The 13,192-nt window shown below is 58.3% G+C and overlaps 2 protein-coding genes across 2 annotated transcripts; one reads left to right on the forward strand and one right to left on the reverse strand.

Moving 5' to 3' along the window:
- Positions 1–1,272: 1,272 nt before the first annotated feature.
- Positions 1,273–2,379, forward strand: LOC308535239 (testis-specific serine/threonine-protein kinase 2; the record flags this gene model as incomplete). Its single annotated transcript, XM_081114039.1, has 1 exon — positions 1,273–2,379. One exon carries the CDS (start codon positions 1,273–1,275, stop codon positions 2,377–2,379), a length of 1,107 nt encoding a protein of 368 aa, XP_080970165.1.
- Positions 2,380–2,474: 95 nt separating this feature from the next.
- Positions 2,475–12,875, reverse strand: ESS2 (ess-2 splicing factor homolog). Its single transcript, XM_081114066.1, has 11 exons — positions 12,708–12,875; positions 11,332–11,500; positions 11,138–11,239; positions 10,268–10,437; positions 10,039–10,156; positions 9,620–9,753; positions 8,712–8,814; positions 7,480–7,589; positions 5,261–5,376; positions 3,319–4,763; positions 2,475–2,709 (listed from the first exon to the last, which is right to left on the reverse strand). Exons 1-10 carry the CDS (start codon positions 12,840–12,842, stop codon positions 4,484–4,486), a joined length of 1,437 nt encoding a protein of 478 aa, XP_080970192.1. The 5' UTR covers positions 12,843–12,875; the 3' UTR covers positions 2,475–2,709; positions 3,319–4,483.
- Positions 12,876–13,192: the final 317 nt, after the last annotated feature.

Consider the following 13,192-nt stretch of genomic DNA (forward strand, 5'->3'; position numbering starts at 1 on the left):
CTCCATACACGTGCCCTGAAATAAGGTTTTCACATTGTTTCCAGGCGCAAAGGACAGTTTCAGACGCAAACAATGTTTTCCCAGGGTTCCAACAGCTGTGACGTGCCAGTCCTCACAAAGGCCCACACTGACATAATCCACCCAAGTGCGTGCTCCTAACAGGGTGCTGGCTCTCAGCACCCCAGAACTGCCAGCACCCAGGCTCCGCCCAGGCCCTGCCCAATCACTGACCAGCACACTGGCCCGTTGTCTCCCTCTGTCGCCCAGAACCCCCAGGCCCACCCTAGTCCAGCCTCCTATTGCCTGGTCAAAGGTACTGGCCTCCACTCGCCCCAAAGCCTAGTCTCTATGCTGCCATCGCAAAATGTGACTTGGGCCACAGCTCTTCTTGCCCTGCGCCCTGCAATGGCTGCCCATCCCTCAGGGAAGAGCCCCCACTTACCTTTCCCCCCAACTCCCTCCTGTCTGTGGGACTCAGCCATTCCCAGAACAAGCCCTCTCCTCTCTCAGGCTCTTTCCTACCTGGATGCCTATCACCTCCTCTACCTGACTCTCAACCCATCCTCCAGGCCTGCCCCAGTCCTCAGAGCACATCTGCCAGTCTGGGGCCTGCAGCATCCCAGAGCCTGCCTGGCCTTCCACCCCACACACGTCCTGCTCACTACAGCACTCACCCACCCAGCCCTCTACCCCAAACAGAAGCTGCTCTTGTCCACTAAGCTTAGAACCACTGCCAGCCTGGCCAGACCAGAGCAGTCCCTCCCAGACACTGCCAGTTCTGAGGACACAAGCCATAGATGGAGTTTTCTTCACACACCCAAGAAGCTGCAGGAAACTAACCCTAATGAGACAGGAACTAACCCAGGGTCAGTCCCGACAGCTAGAAAAGGAAAACTAGCATGGGACTGGCCTTCCTGGGCAGCCCCCACCTTCGGTCTGACTCGTGACAGGGAAGCCCCGGCAGGGAGGAGCAGGGACGGTTACCACAGTCCTAGGTGCTGGCTCCCTTAAGTGGGTGGGGAGTAGGCACTCCTGCCATGCCAGCTGGCTTCCAGGGTTCCAGGGGCCCTGTTCCCCCCGGCCCAGTTCCCACTCCCGGCTGCCTGGCTTTATGACTTCACATGCTGAAGTCACGTGGAGATAATGCTGAGCATTCCACTAGTCCAGGGCAGCCCAGCCAGACGGCTCCCCACACTGTAAATGAGGACAATGCCTGCTGGCCCACGTGGGGAGGGGATGTAGAGGGCAGTGGCGCCCGCCACTCCTGGCACCATGGATGATGCTGCGGTCCTAAGGAAAAAGGGTTACATCGTGGGTATCAATCTTGGCAAGGGCTCCTACGCAAAAGTCAAATCAGCCTACTCTGAGCGCCTCAAGTTCAATGTGGCGGTCAAGATCATTGACCGCAAGAAAACGCCCTCCGACTTTGTGGAGAGATTCCTTCCTCGGGAGATGGACATCCTGGCGACTGTCAATCATCGCTCCATCATCAAGACCTACGAGATCTTCGAGACCTCAGATGGGCGAATCTACATTGTCATGGAGCTTGGGGTCCAGGGCGACCTCCTCGAGTTCATCAAGTGCCGGGGAGCCCTGCATGAGGATGTGGCTCGCAAGATGTTCCGCCAGCTCTCCTCCGCCGTCAAGTACTGCCACGACCTGGACGTCGTCCACCGAGACCTCAAGTGCGAGAACCTTCTCCTTGACAAGGACTTCAACATCAAGCTGTCCGACTTCGGCTTCTCGAAGCGCTGCGTGAGAGACTGCAGCGGGCGCATCATCCTCAGCAAGACCTTCTGTGGGTCGGCGGCATACGCGGCCCCCGAGGTCCTGCAGGGCATCCCCTACCAGCCCAAGGTCTATGACATCTGGAGCCTGGGCGTGATCCTCTACATCATGGTCTGTGGCTCCATGCCCTACGACGACTCCGACATCAAGAAGATGCTGCGCATCCAGAAGGAGCACCGCGTGGACTTCCCGCGCTCCAAGAACCTGACGGGTGAGTGCAAGGACCTCATCTACCGCATCCTGCAGCCGGACGTCAACCGGCGGCTGCACATCGACGAGATCCTCAGCCACTCGTGGCTGCAGCCCCCCAAGCCCAAAGCCATGTCTTCCGCCTCCTTCAAGAAGGATGGTGAGGGCAAGTATCGGGCCGACTGCAAACTGGACACGCGGCCAGGCTCATGCCCCGAGCACCGGCCTGAGCACCGGCCCGACCACCGGCCCGATCACAAGCTGGGGGCCAAAACCCAGCACCGGCTGCATGTGGTGCCCGAGAATGAGGACAAAATGGAGGACAGGCTGGCCGAGACCTCCAAGGCAAAAGAACACCATGTCTGCGGAGCCGGAGCCGAGGTGGGGAAGGCAGGTACCTAGGGTGCAGATGGCTGGGGGGCGTGGTGCACAGTGGCGCCCACGTAAACTAAGTAGGCAGGTAGGAGCTGAAGAAGGCACAGGTGCAAGGAACAAGTAAAATCTGTCAATTAAACCACTATTTTGATTACGTTCTATTAGCTTTCTTCTACTTGGTAGCAAAGACATTAATGACTAACCAGCAAATAAACCACAAAGTGTAAACAAGCATTGAGAGTGCCCCCTGAGGCGTCTTTCTCTCCAGGACTCGGCCAACCACCCTCCTTGCGGCGCAGCGTCTCCAGCATAGGGGTCCAGGGACCGGGGCTCAGGCACAGGTTCTCACGGGGAGGCCTGTGGACAAGGAAATTGCAGCCATGGACCATCTTGCCAGGCTCCCACTGGTCTCCCTGACTTGCCGGTGCCCAGAGCCTCCAGGGCTCGCCAGGTGCATTGTTTCCCCCACCTCGGGTGCAGCACAGCGCTCTCTGACCCCATCCCACTTCCTCAGACAGCCCTTCCTCCAAGTTTTCCTCCCCCTCCCTCCCCTCGCCCCAGGATGACCCCTTTCATCCTCCAGGCAGGCAACCCCAGCCAAGGCCTCTGAGCTGCACCCCCTCCTCTGCATCCTGGTCACCCCACACAGCAGCCCTATCTTGTCACCCAGGACACACTCCCAACAGGCCAGCCACGTGCTGGAAGTGGTCAGCACCTGGCCTTAGGTGGCCCTGACTGGACGTCTCTCTCTGCATCTCACTCACGCCCGCTCAGACCTCTGCTTTCCCATTTCCTGGGGGAACCCTCAGGCCCAAGGCCACTCTTCCCCATGCGGGAAAAGTATCAAAACCCACACTTTGCAGTCCCAGAGCTTGGTCCAAGCTCACCCACTAAGCCCACCCCAGTCCCCTTGGTGGGTCACAGGGCACAGCCAGGACTTGGCCCCTGGAGTTTGCAGGAACTCACCGTCGAGGAGTGCAAGCTGGCGGTGTCCAGAAGGCAGCAGGCCCTGCACCAGCCTCCGGAGGCTACTGGCACTCAGGAGGGCAGAAGAGGACCAATGCAGGAGGACTCAGGAAGATGGCCTAGTGCAAGGGCTGGGTGTCCTCAAAGCAGGACTCCAGTCTGAGGGGTTCCTGGTTGCCTCCCTAAGCAGCGAGCCCCCAAGGACACAATCTGACCTCACTTGAGGCAGAAGAGACCCATTTAGCAAGCAGCCATGGTCTTGGGCCCCCCAACTCCATGTGAAGCAGCTGGTCCTAGACCTTCTGGGAGTTGGGCACCAATACACTCAGACTGCCAAGCCAGTGCTGGCTGGTGGTATAAATGGTGCTGCAAGAGGCAGGCCCCATTGCTTGACACTGTGGCCCAGGTTACTGTTACCTGGGGCTATTACTGGTGGGAGTGACGAGGTGAGATTGGTGACTCAGCATCTTAAGACTGGCAGTGCTGGAGCATGGGGGAGCTGGGGGGGGGGGGGGGGGCAGGAAGATGGAGACAGCCCTGCCCCATCTGAGCTAGAAACCAGGTGCTTAGACATCATGGTGAAGCCACTGGGAAGGAACCTCACACAGGAGTGTGGCCTGACACCTACGTAGGACCCATGCCCTGGGCCCAGAGCTCCAGGTGAACCCTAGAGGCTGAATTCCCAAGGGCTCCGTCCTTCCCTCAGAAGAACAGAATTTGAGGTGGGGGTCACAGGGGACCAATATGCTGTGAGCTCAGCTCAGGCTGTAAGCCCAGGAGTGCCACAGCATGCAATTCAGGTGGCAACAGGAAAGGTGAGACACCTAGCCCTCCACGCGTATCTTCTCCCATAATCCTGAGACCTCGATGCAGGCAAAGGGACGGCCCTGCAGACTGTGCTATGTGTTCTTTAATTCCTGTTAAATAGAAATGGGCAGGGGTTCCATAGAAAAAAGTACCAGCAAAGCCCTGGGATGCATCCAAGGGCCATGGGGTGGGTCCTGTGCCAGCCTGGCTGTGACATGGCACCTTTCTTCTGTGGCTCCTGGGACAGTCACTGCTTTTGGCCCGGGCCTGGGTCCCCAAAAGGCCGGAGTCCTCTGCTGAATGGACAGCTGCCCTGCAGGCTCCACAAATATCCCGTGAGCCCAGCCCGGGCCTGGCTCTAGAAGAAGTCGGAGGCTTTGCGCCGGGCAGGGAGCTGCAGCAGGTTGTCTGTGATGGAGGCCGGGTCCTGGCTGAGGGGGGTGCGTGTGGCCGAGCCAGGAGCTGGTGTGCTCGTCGGGGTCTGGGGCCCGCCGGCCGGGGTCTTGAGGTGGGCTGAGCGTGCTGGGGACGGTGTGTAGCTGGCCCGCAGGGCCCGGTCTGTGTACTTGCTGGCTGTTCTGCTCACAAGGCGCTGCAGGGCTGGGGACATGGCGGGGCTCAGGCCTTTGGGGGTGAGGCTGGGATAGAGGGAGTGAGCAAGAGAGGTAGATTAGGCCTGATGGGGCACCGCCGACAATAGGGCCTATCACAGCTCCACAGGAAGACACATGGGAGACTCATGGTCATTCTGGGCTGAGGACCTCAGTGACCTGGCATACAAGTGTGGCCAAACTTGAGGTGGAGTGCTGGTGTTGCCCCTGGCCATGGGGCTCGGGTAGACCCCAATTTTCTCTAAGGGGAAGGATGACGTCCATGATCACAGGTCTAACAAGAGCTCACAGTGGGACAACAGGCCTTACGGTACCTTTTAGGGATGTGCCTGAGAGGTTGAAGGAAAAAACGATGGGGGCCCCCACATCCCGGTTCATACAGGGCCTCACTCCGGGCCAGGGAAGCTGCCACAGGACCCATCGAAGGACACCTGGGACTGCCCTGAAGACCGAACGTCCACACTGTTGGGGGTGGGGTTGAGTGGGAGCAGGGAGAAACCCCACGAGGGTCAGACAGCCCTCACCTGGCCAGGTTCTCCGTCACTCTCCGCAAGGCCTCCTGCTTCTTGGCCCGGTTCTTGGCAGCAGCCTCGTTGGCCATCTTCAGCCCCAGCCGCTCCCTGCGGCCCGGCTCCAAGATCTATGAAGTAGGTGTGCGGGTGCTCACTGAGCTGGACAGTCCCTCGCTGCTGGAAGGGCTGACTCTTCCCATGGCCCCCACCATCTCAACAACCCAACATCACCTCTCCTGAAAGCCCCTGAAGGCCTCCAACCGGCTAGCCCAGTGGTCGGCAAACTGCGGCTCGCGAGCCACATGTGGCTCTTTGGCCCCTTGAGTGTGGCTCTTCCACAAAATACCGACTTCTGTGCATGGGCCACGAAGTTTCAGTCGCACTGTGCGTGTGCACTTGCACGTGCTATTTTGTGGAAAAGCCACACTTAAGGAACCAAAGAGCCGCATGTGGCTCGTGAGCCGCAGTTTGCCGACCACTGGTCTAGGCCAAGCGGCTCCCCTGCCATCACGGTGCTCTCAAAGCTAGCACTGCTGAGTTAGGAACCTCACAATCTTTTAGAAAAGAGGGCCTTGTTTTAATCTGCTTCCCTCTGATTATCTTTCTGTCTTACCAACTTTCTGTATTCCTTTGGAGAACTTCCCAAAATGTGTCCTTGGCCTATTTTTCTAACAAGGTGCTTACCTTGGTTTTTTTTTGTTTAGCTTTATTTACTTATTAGAGGCCTGGTGCACGAATTTGTGCACAGGTGGGGTCCCTCAGCCTTACCAGCAATCAGGGCTAATTGGGGCCATCTCACCCAGTCCTTTGTACCTTAAAATCATATTAAATATTGACCACTATTTTCTTCTCATTGTTTTATACTTATTGTTTTCCTACTTAACTTTTCCAAGTTTCTGGAATACAATCTGTGATACAGATTAAGGACCTAGTTTACTTCATTTCCAAATTACTACTCAGCACAATTGGAGTTACCATCTCTAACACACCCTAACTTCTGACTTGAACTGAGGTTTGTTTCAAAATTTTTCTTCTTTTCTATTGACCTGTAGGTTCTAGGACCAGTGACACTCTCCTGACAGATCTATTGCTTTAGTATTGGACAGCACAGGTTCCTATCTTTCCTCTCTCAAATTTTCCTTGCAACCCAGAAAAATGTCAGAACCGAGGTATGAAAAACCTCTGTGTCCGAACTGTCTAGACAGGCGACCTCTCTGAACTATCAAGGCAACATGAACTGTACTGCACTGGGGAGGCCGCCCGGCAGAGCCCACGCCCTCGGGTGGGGGGAGGGCAGTCGGTGTTCTCCTGTGGTTTCCTTGGAAACTAAGTTACTCCCGGTTATTCTAAATTTCTGCTGCTACAGTGAGTGATACCAATTTTTTTGTTGCATTTCAAACTGATCATTGCCAGCATCTAAGGGACGGGTTCAAGATGACTGACCCAGCCTTTTACGCAGGCCTTCCGCATCAATCCCAGACTCCAGGCCCAATTCTTTGGGGTGTCAGAGCAGACGGGGTAATCCTGCACTCTTTGTCTCTGTGACAACACCAACCTCTGTCTCCCTCGACCTCCCGGCACCCCACAGTTGGTACAGGCAGCGGCCCAGCACCCAGATAGCAGGACTGCATGCTTCCTCCTTTCACACCATGCCAGTCACTCAGTTTCCCCAACAAACTGCGTGTAGACCAGAGAACCTCATCTTCCCAATACCTCTCGGGGACCCCACCTGCTTGCCCATTTGCCCACACCATCCTGGGCCACCCCCATCTCTGTAGGAGGCCTCTCTGTGGAAGTGCACAGCCCTTCTGAGGACATACACCCCATCCCACAGAATGCTGGGGTTCCAAGACCCTTCCCAGCCCTCAGCCTGCAGCATAGCCCGAGCTCCGGGTCTGCCTCTGGAACCACCGGTCATCTCTGGGCAGCCCCATCCTCTGGGACTGCAGGCTCAGAGGAGCCACAGCCATTCCCTGCCTCGATGCCTCGGCCCCACCCCACCAGTTCCTCCTTGGCAAAACCATCCATCCACCCACACCTGTCTTCACGGCCCTGGCACCATTTAGAAGTGCAGTGCCTGAGCAGGTGTGCGGCCTGGCACGTGGCTTGGCCCACTGGTCAGTTCTGTTTTGACAGTGGCAGCTGGGCCAACCTCTGTGCACTGAGCTATGGGTGCTCAGAAGACCACACATCCACCTGAGGTCCCACCTGTGCTCCTCACCACAACTCACCTTGAAGGCTGGCCCTGGTGTCCTGTCCACGTAGGGGGTTTCTGATCCTTCAACTCTCACTGGTGTGTTCTCAACCTCTCCCCAGGTCATCAACGGAGACTCATTCACACCTACAGATGGAGAGCCCACAGACACCTCAGGCTAGGGGACCCAGGTGGGAACACAGCCTGGGCCCTCCCCCGCCATGAAGTCCCCCCATCCACCCCAGCTAACAAACACCAAGGCTGGCATCCTTCCACAGGACTCTGGAACCCTGGCTCTCTGCCCTCTGAGAGGGAAACAAGGCCACCATGGGCCCAAGGCAGACCCAAGCCCCTACAGCCAGGCTTAGGGGAGCTCCCTAGAGAAGCTGGGCTGGGTCAGTGAGGTCCCCTTCCTAGCACAGGGCCACCCCAAAGGAAGAGACACTCAGGGGCTTCCAGAGATGCCATATCTCCCAGGACCCTGGGCAAACCCCCACATGCCCTTGCCTAGAGCACAAGGACCAGTGCATGGGAGGGCAGAGGGACAGTGTGTGCACTGCGAGACCGTCCCCACGGCTCATACACCTCCGTGTGAGGAGATGCAGGGCCCAGAGGATCCTCCTTACAGTGCTCTCTGGATTTAGGTTTGTAAGCACGGTGCTAACATGAGACCCAAAAACATTACCCTAGGACTGAGGGGGCGTCCAGCCCCAGCCAGGCCAGTGGCAGGAGGTAGGCAGCCTGAGAGAGGAACACAGGCTCCTGCAGCTCCCCAAGACCTATCTTGTCCACCCCGCACAGGCCAGGCATGGCCCTTCAGGCCCCAGGTGTAACCAGCCTCCTGCAGACAACAACTTGCCTTCCATGCACATCTACATAGGAAGATGTCTGCCTGGCAGCCCACTGGACTACATTGCCCTCACTGCAAATCAGGCCCCAGGCATCCCCCTGCACCCCTCAGCATGCTCACCACACCAGTCTGTCCAGCAGAGCCCCAACGCCCCTGGTTCTGACAAACTCAGTCTGTCCTGCCCTGCTTAGGGCAAGGGACAGACCACCCGGCTAAACAAACCAGGTCCCACACATCTCAGGTCAGGTCTCCTTATAGACCAGCCCTGTCCCTGTGGATGGGACACTGGGTCCCTGAGTCACACATGGTGAGGGGCAGTCCCTAGGGGAGCGCCAAGAGTGGCCAGGACCAGCCAAGCAGCCCACCTCCCCCCGGGCCGTCCACAGGTGGGCCAGCTTGGCAGCGGGCGCATTTCTCACCAGGGGCAGGAGAAGGGGTGGCAACAAATCCAAATCCGCCCACTCGAGGGGATTCCTGGGGGATCAGCTCCTTGCCATCGGGGCCCACCTTGCCCTGTTTGTGCTGGAACAAGCAGAGAGACTGTGTCAGGGGGCTCACAACCACCTCCCCACTGGCAGATGGGCAGGTGCACAGGAACAAGTGGAAACACTTCCCAAGCCCCCAGGAGCAGAGCCGGGTCTCTGTGGCTGGTAGCCCCATTGGGGAAAAGTAGGGAGGCCCCTGGCCGTGCAAAGACCTTGAGGACCTGTCAGAGCAGGCCTCCAAAGAAGGACGCGCCCCCGTCTCCCCCTCCATGCAGGGTGGGGCTCGGCCACACCCCACCTGGGATATTTCCAGGGGCTACACTAACTATGGGTGCCTGCGCTCCAATTTCTCCCCATAAGGCCCCTGTAAGAGCCTCCAGAGCAGTCTCCCCACGTCCTGTCTCCACCCTTCAACTCCATGATCACCAGAACCGCCGTCACACGGGACTCCCACGCTTGGAAATCTGTGCTGTTTGCCACACCAAGCCCCCCTCCACAGCCTACCCACTCCCTGCTTACCCCCTCCCACGCCCAGCCCTGCCTGGTGCGGGGAAGCAGATTCGGCCAGATTGGCCTGGCTCTCAGCAGCTGACTTTGTCTCATGCCCTTGCCCCCCAAGGGAGCTGGCACCGATCTGGACCCACAGAATGTGTCTGACAAAACAGAGCCCCAATGGGAGACCACATGGGCCGAGGACACACAGGACCCTGCCACACAGGGGCCCCAAATACTTCTGCACTGCTGAGCGCTGCCAAGTCCAAGAACTCAATTAAGAGGAATAGTCAAGATCAAAGAAGTCATTTCTGCCCACAGCCAGCCTGCTGCTGGCTCCCGCCACTCACCTGGGCATTGAGGGCAGCAGCCTGCTGCAGCTGAGACCTGCTCAGGGCCTGGCTGAAGGGGTCCCTGAGGAAGCGAGTATTCTTGTGCACCACCTGCCGGGGCTTCTTAAACAGCTGCTCCTCATCAGGGACGCCTGGCAGACCGAGCAGAGATGGCAGCAGGTGTCAGAGGGGTGCTCAGGGCCTGAGAGAGGCCACACCATTCCCCGCTGAACAGACACATGGAGCCTACTTCAGTCTCCACATCACAAAACCCGAACAAAGCTGGGGAGAGCCTCACTCCCTCGCTGACTTCCCACACAAACCCACCTGCCCCAGACAGACCAGGGCCCCTCGGAGGCCCAGAATACTAGCGAACAGAGACACACGCCTTGGAGGCCGGATCCAAACGCCCAGCCCTGCCCACGCCGCCTGCTCACCCTCTGGGTAGTACATGAGGGAGTTCTTGGCCTTGTATTTCCAGGTTTCTACGCCGGCCTGGCTGCTCTCAATGGCTTGGTGCTCTGCCGATGGGAGTGCAAGATTGTCTTTCTGCCTCTGCGTCACATAAGGAAAAGCGAGGGTCAGAGCGCCCTAGGCACTGTGCCCTGGCCCCGGGACTTGGCCACCCCAACAGAGGGTGCTGCTGCCCCATGCGCCCAGGCATACCTTCTCAAACTCCTCCTCGGCCTGGTAGAGCCAGGCATGTCGTGCCCGGCTCTTCTCCTTGGCCACCTCCATGATCTCCTGGAAGGAGGCGTTGTCCTCGCTTGTGTACCGGCTCAGGAAGACATCCAGGCTGGGCAGGGGCTCCTTCTCCTCCTCCTCTCCAGCCTCTCCTGCTCAGGGGTAAAGGGAGGAGGGGGGTGACACAGAACCATAAATGGCACAAACACCACTTGGCAGTCTGTGGGTCCCGGGAATCGCACTTACCTACAAGCAGGGCTAGAACTCTCACACCTGATCCTGGGTCTGGTTCTGAGAGCTCACACTGCCAGACAACTCCCCGCCCCGGGGGGCAGAATCAACCACCCCAAGCGCCCAGGGAGCCTTCAGTGGCTCTCCTCATCTGCTGGATGCCAAGTGAAGAGTGCGATCTGACTCAGACTGGAAGGGGAGCACCCACAAACAGGTTTGCTCAGGGTCCTGGGAGACATGGCAGCTCTGGAAGCCCCTGAGTGTCCCTTCCCTTGGGGTGGGGTGCCATCAGTGACCCAGGTGGGGGTGAGTCCAGAGCCCTGCCACCCACTGCAGCCATCCCCCCAAACCAGGGTACATTCCAGCTAACAAACACCAAGGCTGACAGCTGGCCCTCTATCCTTCCCCAGAATTCTGGAACCCTGGCATCTCTGCCCTCTGGGAGGGAAACAAGGCCACTATGAGCCCAAGGCAGGCCCAGGCCCCTACAGCCAGGGGCTTAGCTTGGAGGAGGGGTGCTCCTAGAGAAGCCGGGCTGGGTCAGCGAGGGCCCCTTCCTAGCGCAGGGCCAGGAGACTCTCCTAGGGGTCACTGACCATGTGGCAGAAAGAGGGCACTCACCATCACCATCCTCCAGGCCCTGGCCTCGGCCCTGGGGCTTCTGGCCCCCGACTCCAGTCCCTGTGTGCACCTCAGGGGTTTCAAACGTGGCTGGAGTGACATCTGGGGAAAGGGAGGAAATGGGGATTAGAGCGAACCTGAGGCAACAGTTCAGAGTCTGATCCCGGCTGTGCCACCCACAGGAGTCCTCTTACAGGGCGGCGGGGGCTCTCGGGACATCTTGCCCAGAGCAGAGCCAAACTTGATGGCAATCTGGCGCATCCGCTCCAGGTCTCCATTCTCCTCGGCCTCCAGATATTCCTTCTGTGCCTGCAGCTTCTCCACGTCAGGAAAGAAGTCCCTCTGGATGACTGTCTGGAGGCCCTGTCAGGAGAGATCAAAGCAAGAGTCAGAGCTGCCATCCAGGCTCACCTGCCTCTGTCAACTGATGCACACGCTAAGGCCATTGCTGACCATCCGCCCCCCACCTCTGTCCAGCCCAATGCTCCCGAGTTTAGGGGCATCTTCTGATGAGGACAACATCCCTGCCATGGTCGGGTAGCTCAGCTGGAGCATCCTCCCAATGTGCCAGGGTTGTGGGTTTGATCCCCGGTTAGGGAGTCAACCAATGAATGTATAAGTGGGTGGAACAATAAGTCCATGTTTTCTTCACTCTCCCAAGTCAATAAATTAAAAAAATAGCATTTTAAAAAAACATCCCATGTGGCTGTAACATCTAACGTTGCTAAATGCTCCTCTGATTCCCATGAAGCCGTTCTCCCTCCCTTATTAACTGGTCATTCTCGTTCTCATCTGCTGGCCCCACTTCCACACCTGCTGGACCAAGGTTTCCATCAGGCTGGTGCAAGTGAAGCTGGGGAGAAGGCGGACTGCCACCTTCACTCCAACAGTGAGCTCCTGTTTCCAGTATAAGACCTCAGTGACGCCTGGGTCCTCCTTTACCTGGATGACTTCAGCCACTCCCCCCCCACACACACACACACACCCGCCACCAGCACGAATTGTGATCCCCAGCCCTGCACCTCCAGCCAGACCTTGCTCCTCAGCTGTACATTTGTGCACCCAGCTGTCCACTAACGCCCCGTCTGTACAGCCTAGAAGCCTCCCAAACTTAACCGGTCCCACACCAAACACATCCTCCAATCGCCTCCTCTTGCCTGTTTGCGGTAGATTTCAAGATGCCGCCGCAATCGCAGGACTCCCAGCCTTTGCACTCGCCATCACCGCTCTCTAGAAGGTCGTCCTCTTTGCCACTGGCCTTCCAAACTCACTCACGCGTCCATAGAAAACCTTGTTTCCCGAATCCCCCACACATACGAGCAGCGCTGCCTCCTCTCTCGCCTACAACACTGCTTCCTCCATCACGGACACCCACCCGCTTCTGCACTGTGCTTACTTGGCTCTCGGACCGTCCAAACCGCAAGGGCAGGGACTGGGGCTGCTTCACCTCGGCGAGAGGAGGAGAGTGCCTCAACCAGTGGGGGGCGGGGGGGTGCCCCAGAGGAGCGCGAGGGGGGTGGGGTGGGAGGGGAGGACCCAGAAGTCGCTGGCGTCCGCGCCGAGGTCTTACCTCGATGTACTCTTCCTCGTCCAAGACCTTTTGCTTCCTCGTCACAGCCCCGGCCTCCCCAGCCGCCCGCTTTCTCCCGGGCCCGGACGCGGTGGAAAGCAGCAGGGCCCGGGGAGACGCGCCGGGCGTCTCCATCGCTGTCCCAGGACTGCTCAGAAGGCGCGTCACAGCGTCAGAGGGGCGGGACTGTGCCGGCTGCACCAGCGCTTCCAACTGTTGGCCAATGGGAGAACTGCGCGTTTCGGAGGCCGACCCGCGCGCCGCAATGACGTCACCACAAGCCCTCGCCCTTATGGGAATTGTAGTCTTCTCCCCACCCCTCGCTATTCTTATGTACCTGAGTTGTGGGCACTAGGCGGCGCTGTGGTGGTGGAGGGGTTAAGGGGCGTGTCATTCACTCTAATCGTGAAAAGTTCCTGTATTAAGTAAGGCTCTGGCATCCCGATTTTTGGCAAATAATCACTGCATACGCTTCCATATTATCA

This window comes from Myotis nattereri, assembly GCF_964212035.1.
Source record: "Myotis nattereri genome assembly, chromosome: 19".
NCBI classification, from domain to species: Eukaryota; Metazoa; Chordata; class Mammalia; order Chiroptera; family Vespertilionidae; genus Myotis; species Myotis nattereri.

What these genes read in the sequence shown, in the direction of transcription:
- ESS2 (XM_081114066.1), bottom strand. Translation starts at nt 12,842, where the DNA reads ATGGAGACGCCCGGCGCGTCTCCCCGGGCCCTGCTGCTTTCCACCGCG. An exon ending in ACGAGGAAGAGTACATCGAG is followed by an intron (nt 11,501 to 12,707) that starts GTAAGACCTCGG and finishes CTCTCCTGACAG; the next exon opens with GGCCTCCAGACAGTCATCCA. An exon ending in CCGAGAGCCCCCGCCGCCCT is followed by an intron (nt 11,240 to 11,331) that starts GTAAGAGGACTC and finishes CCCTTTCCCCAG; the next exon opens with ATGTCACTCCAGCCACGTTT.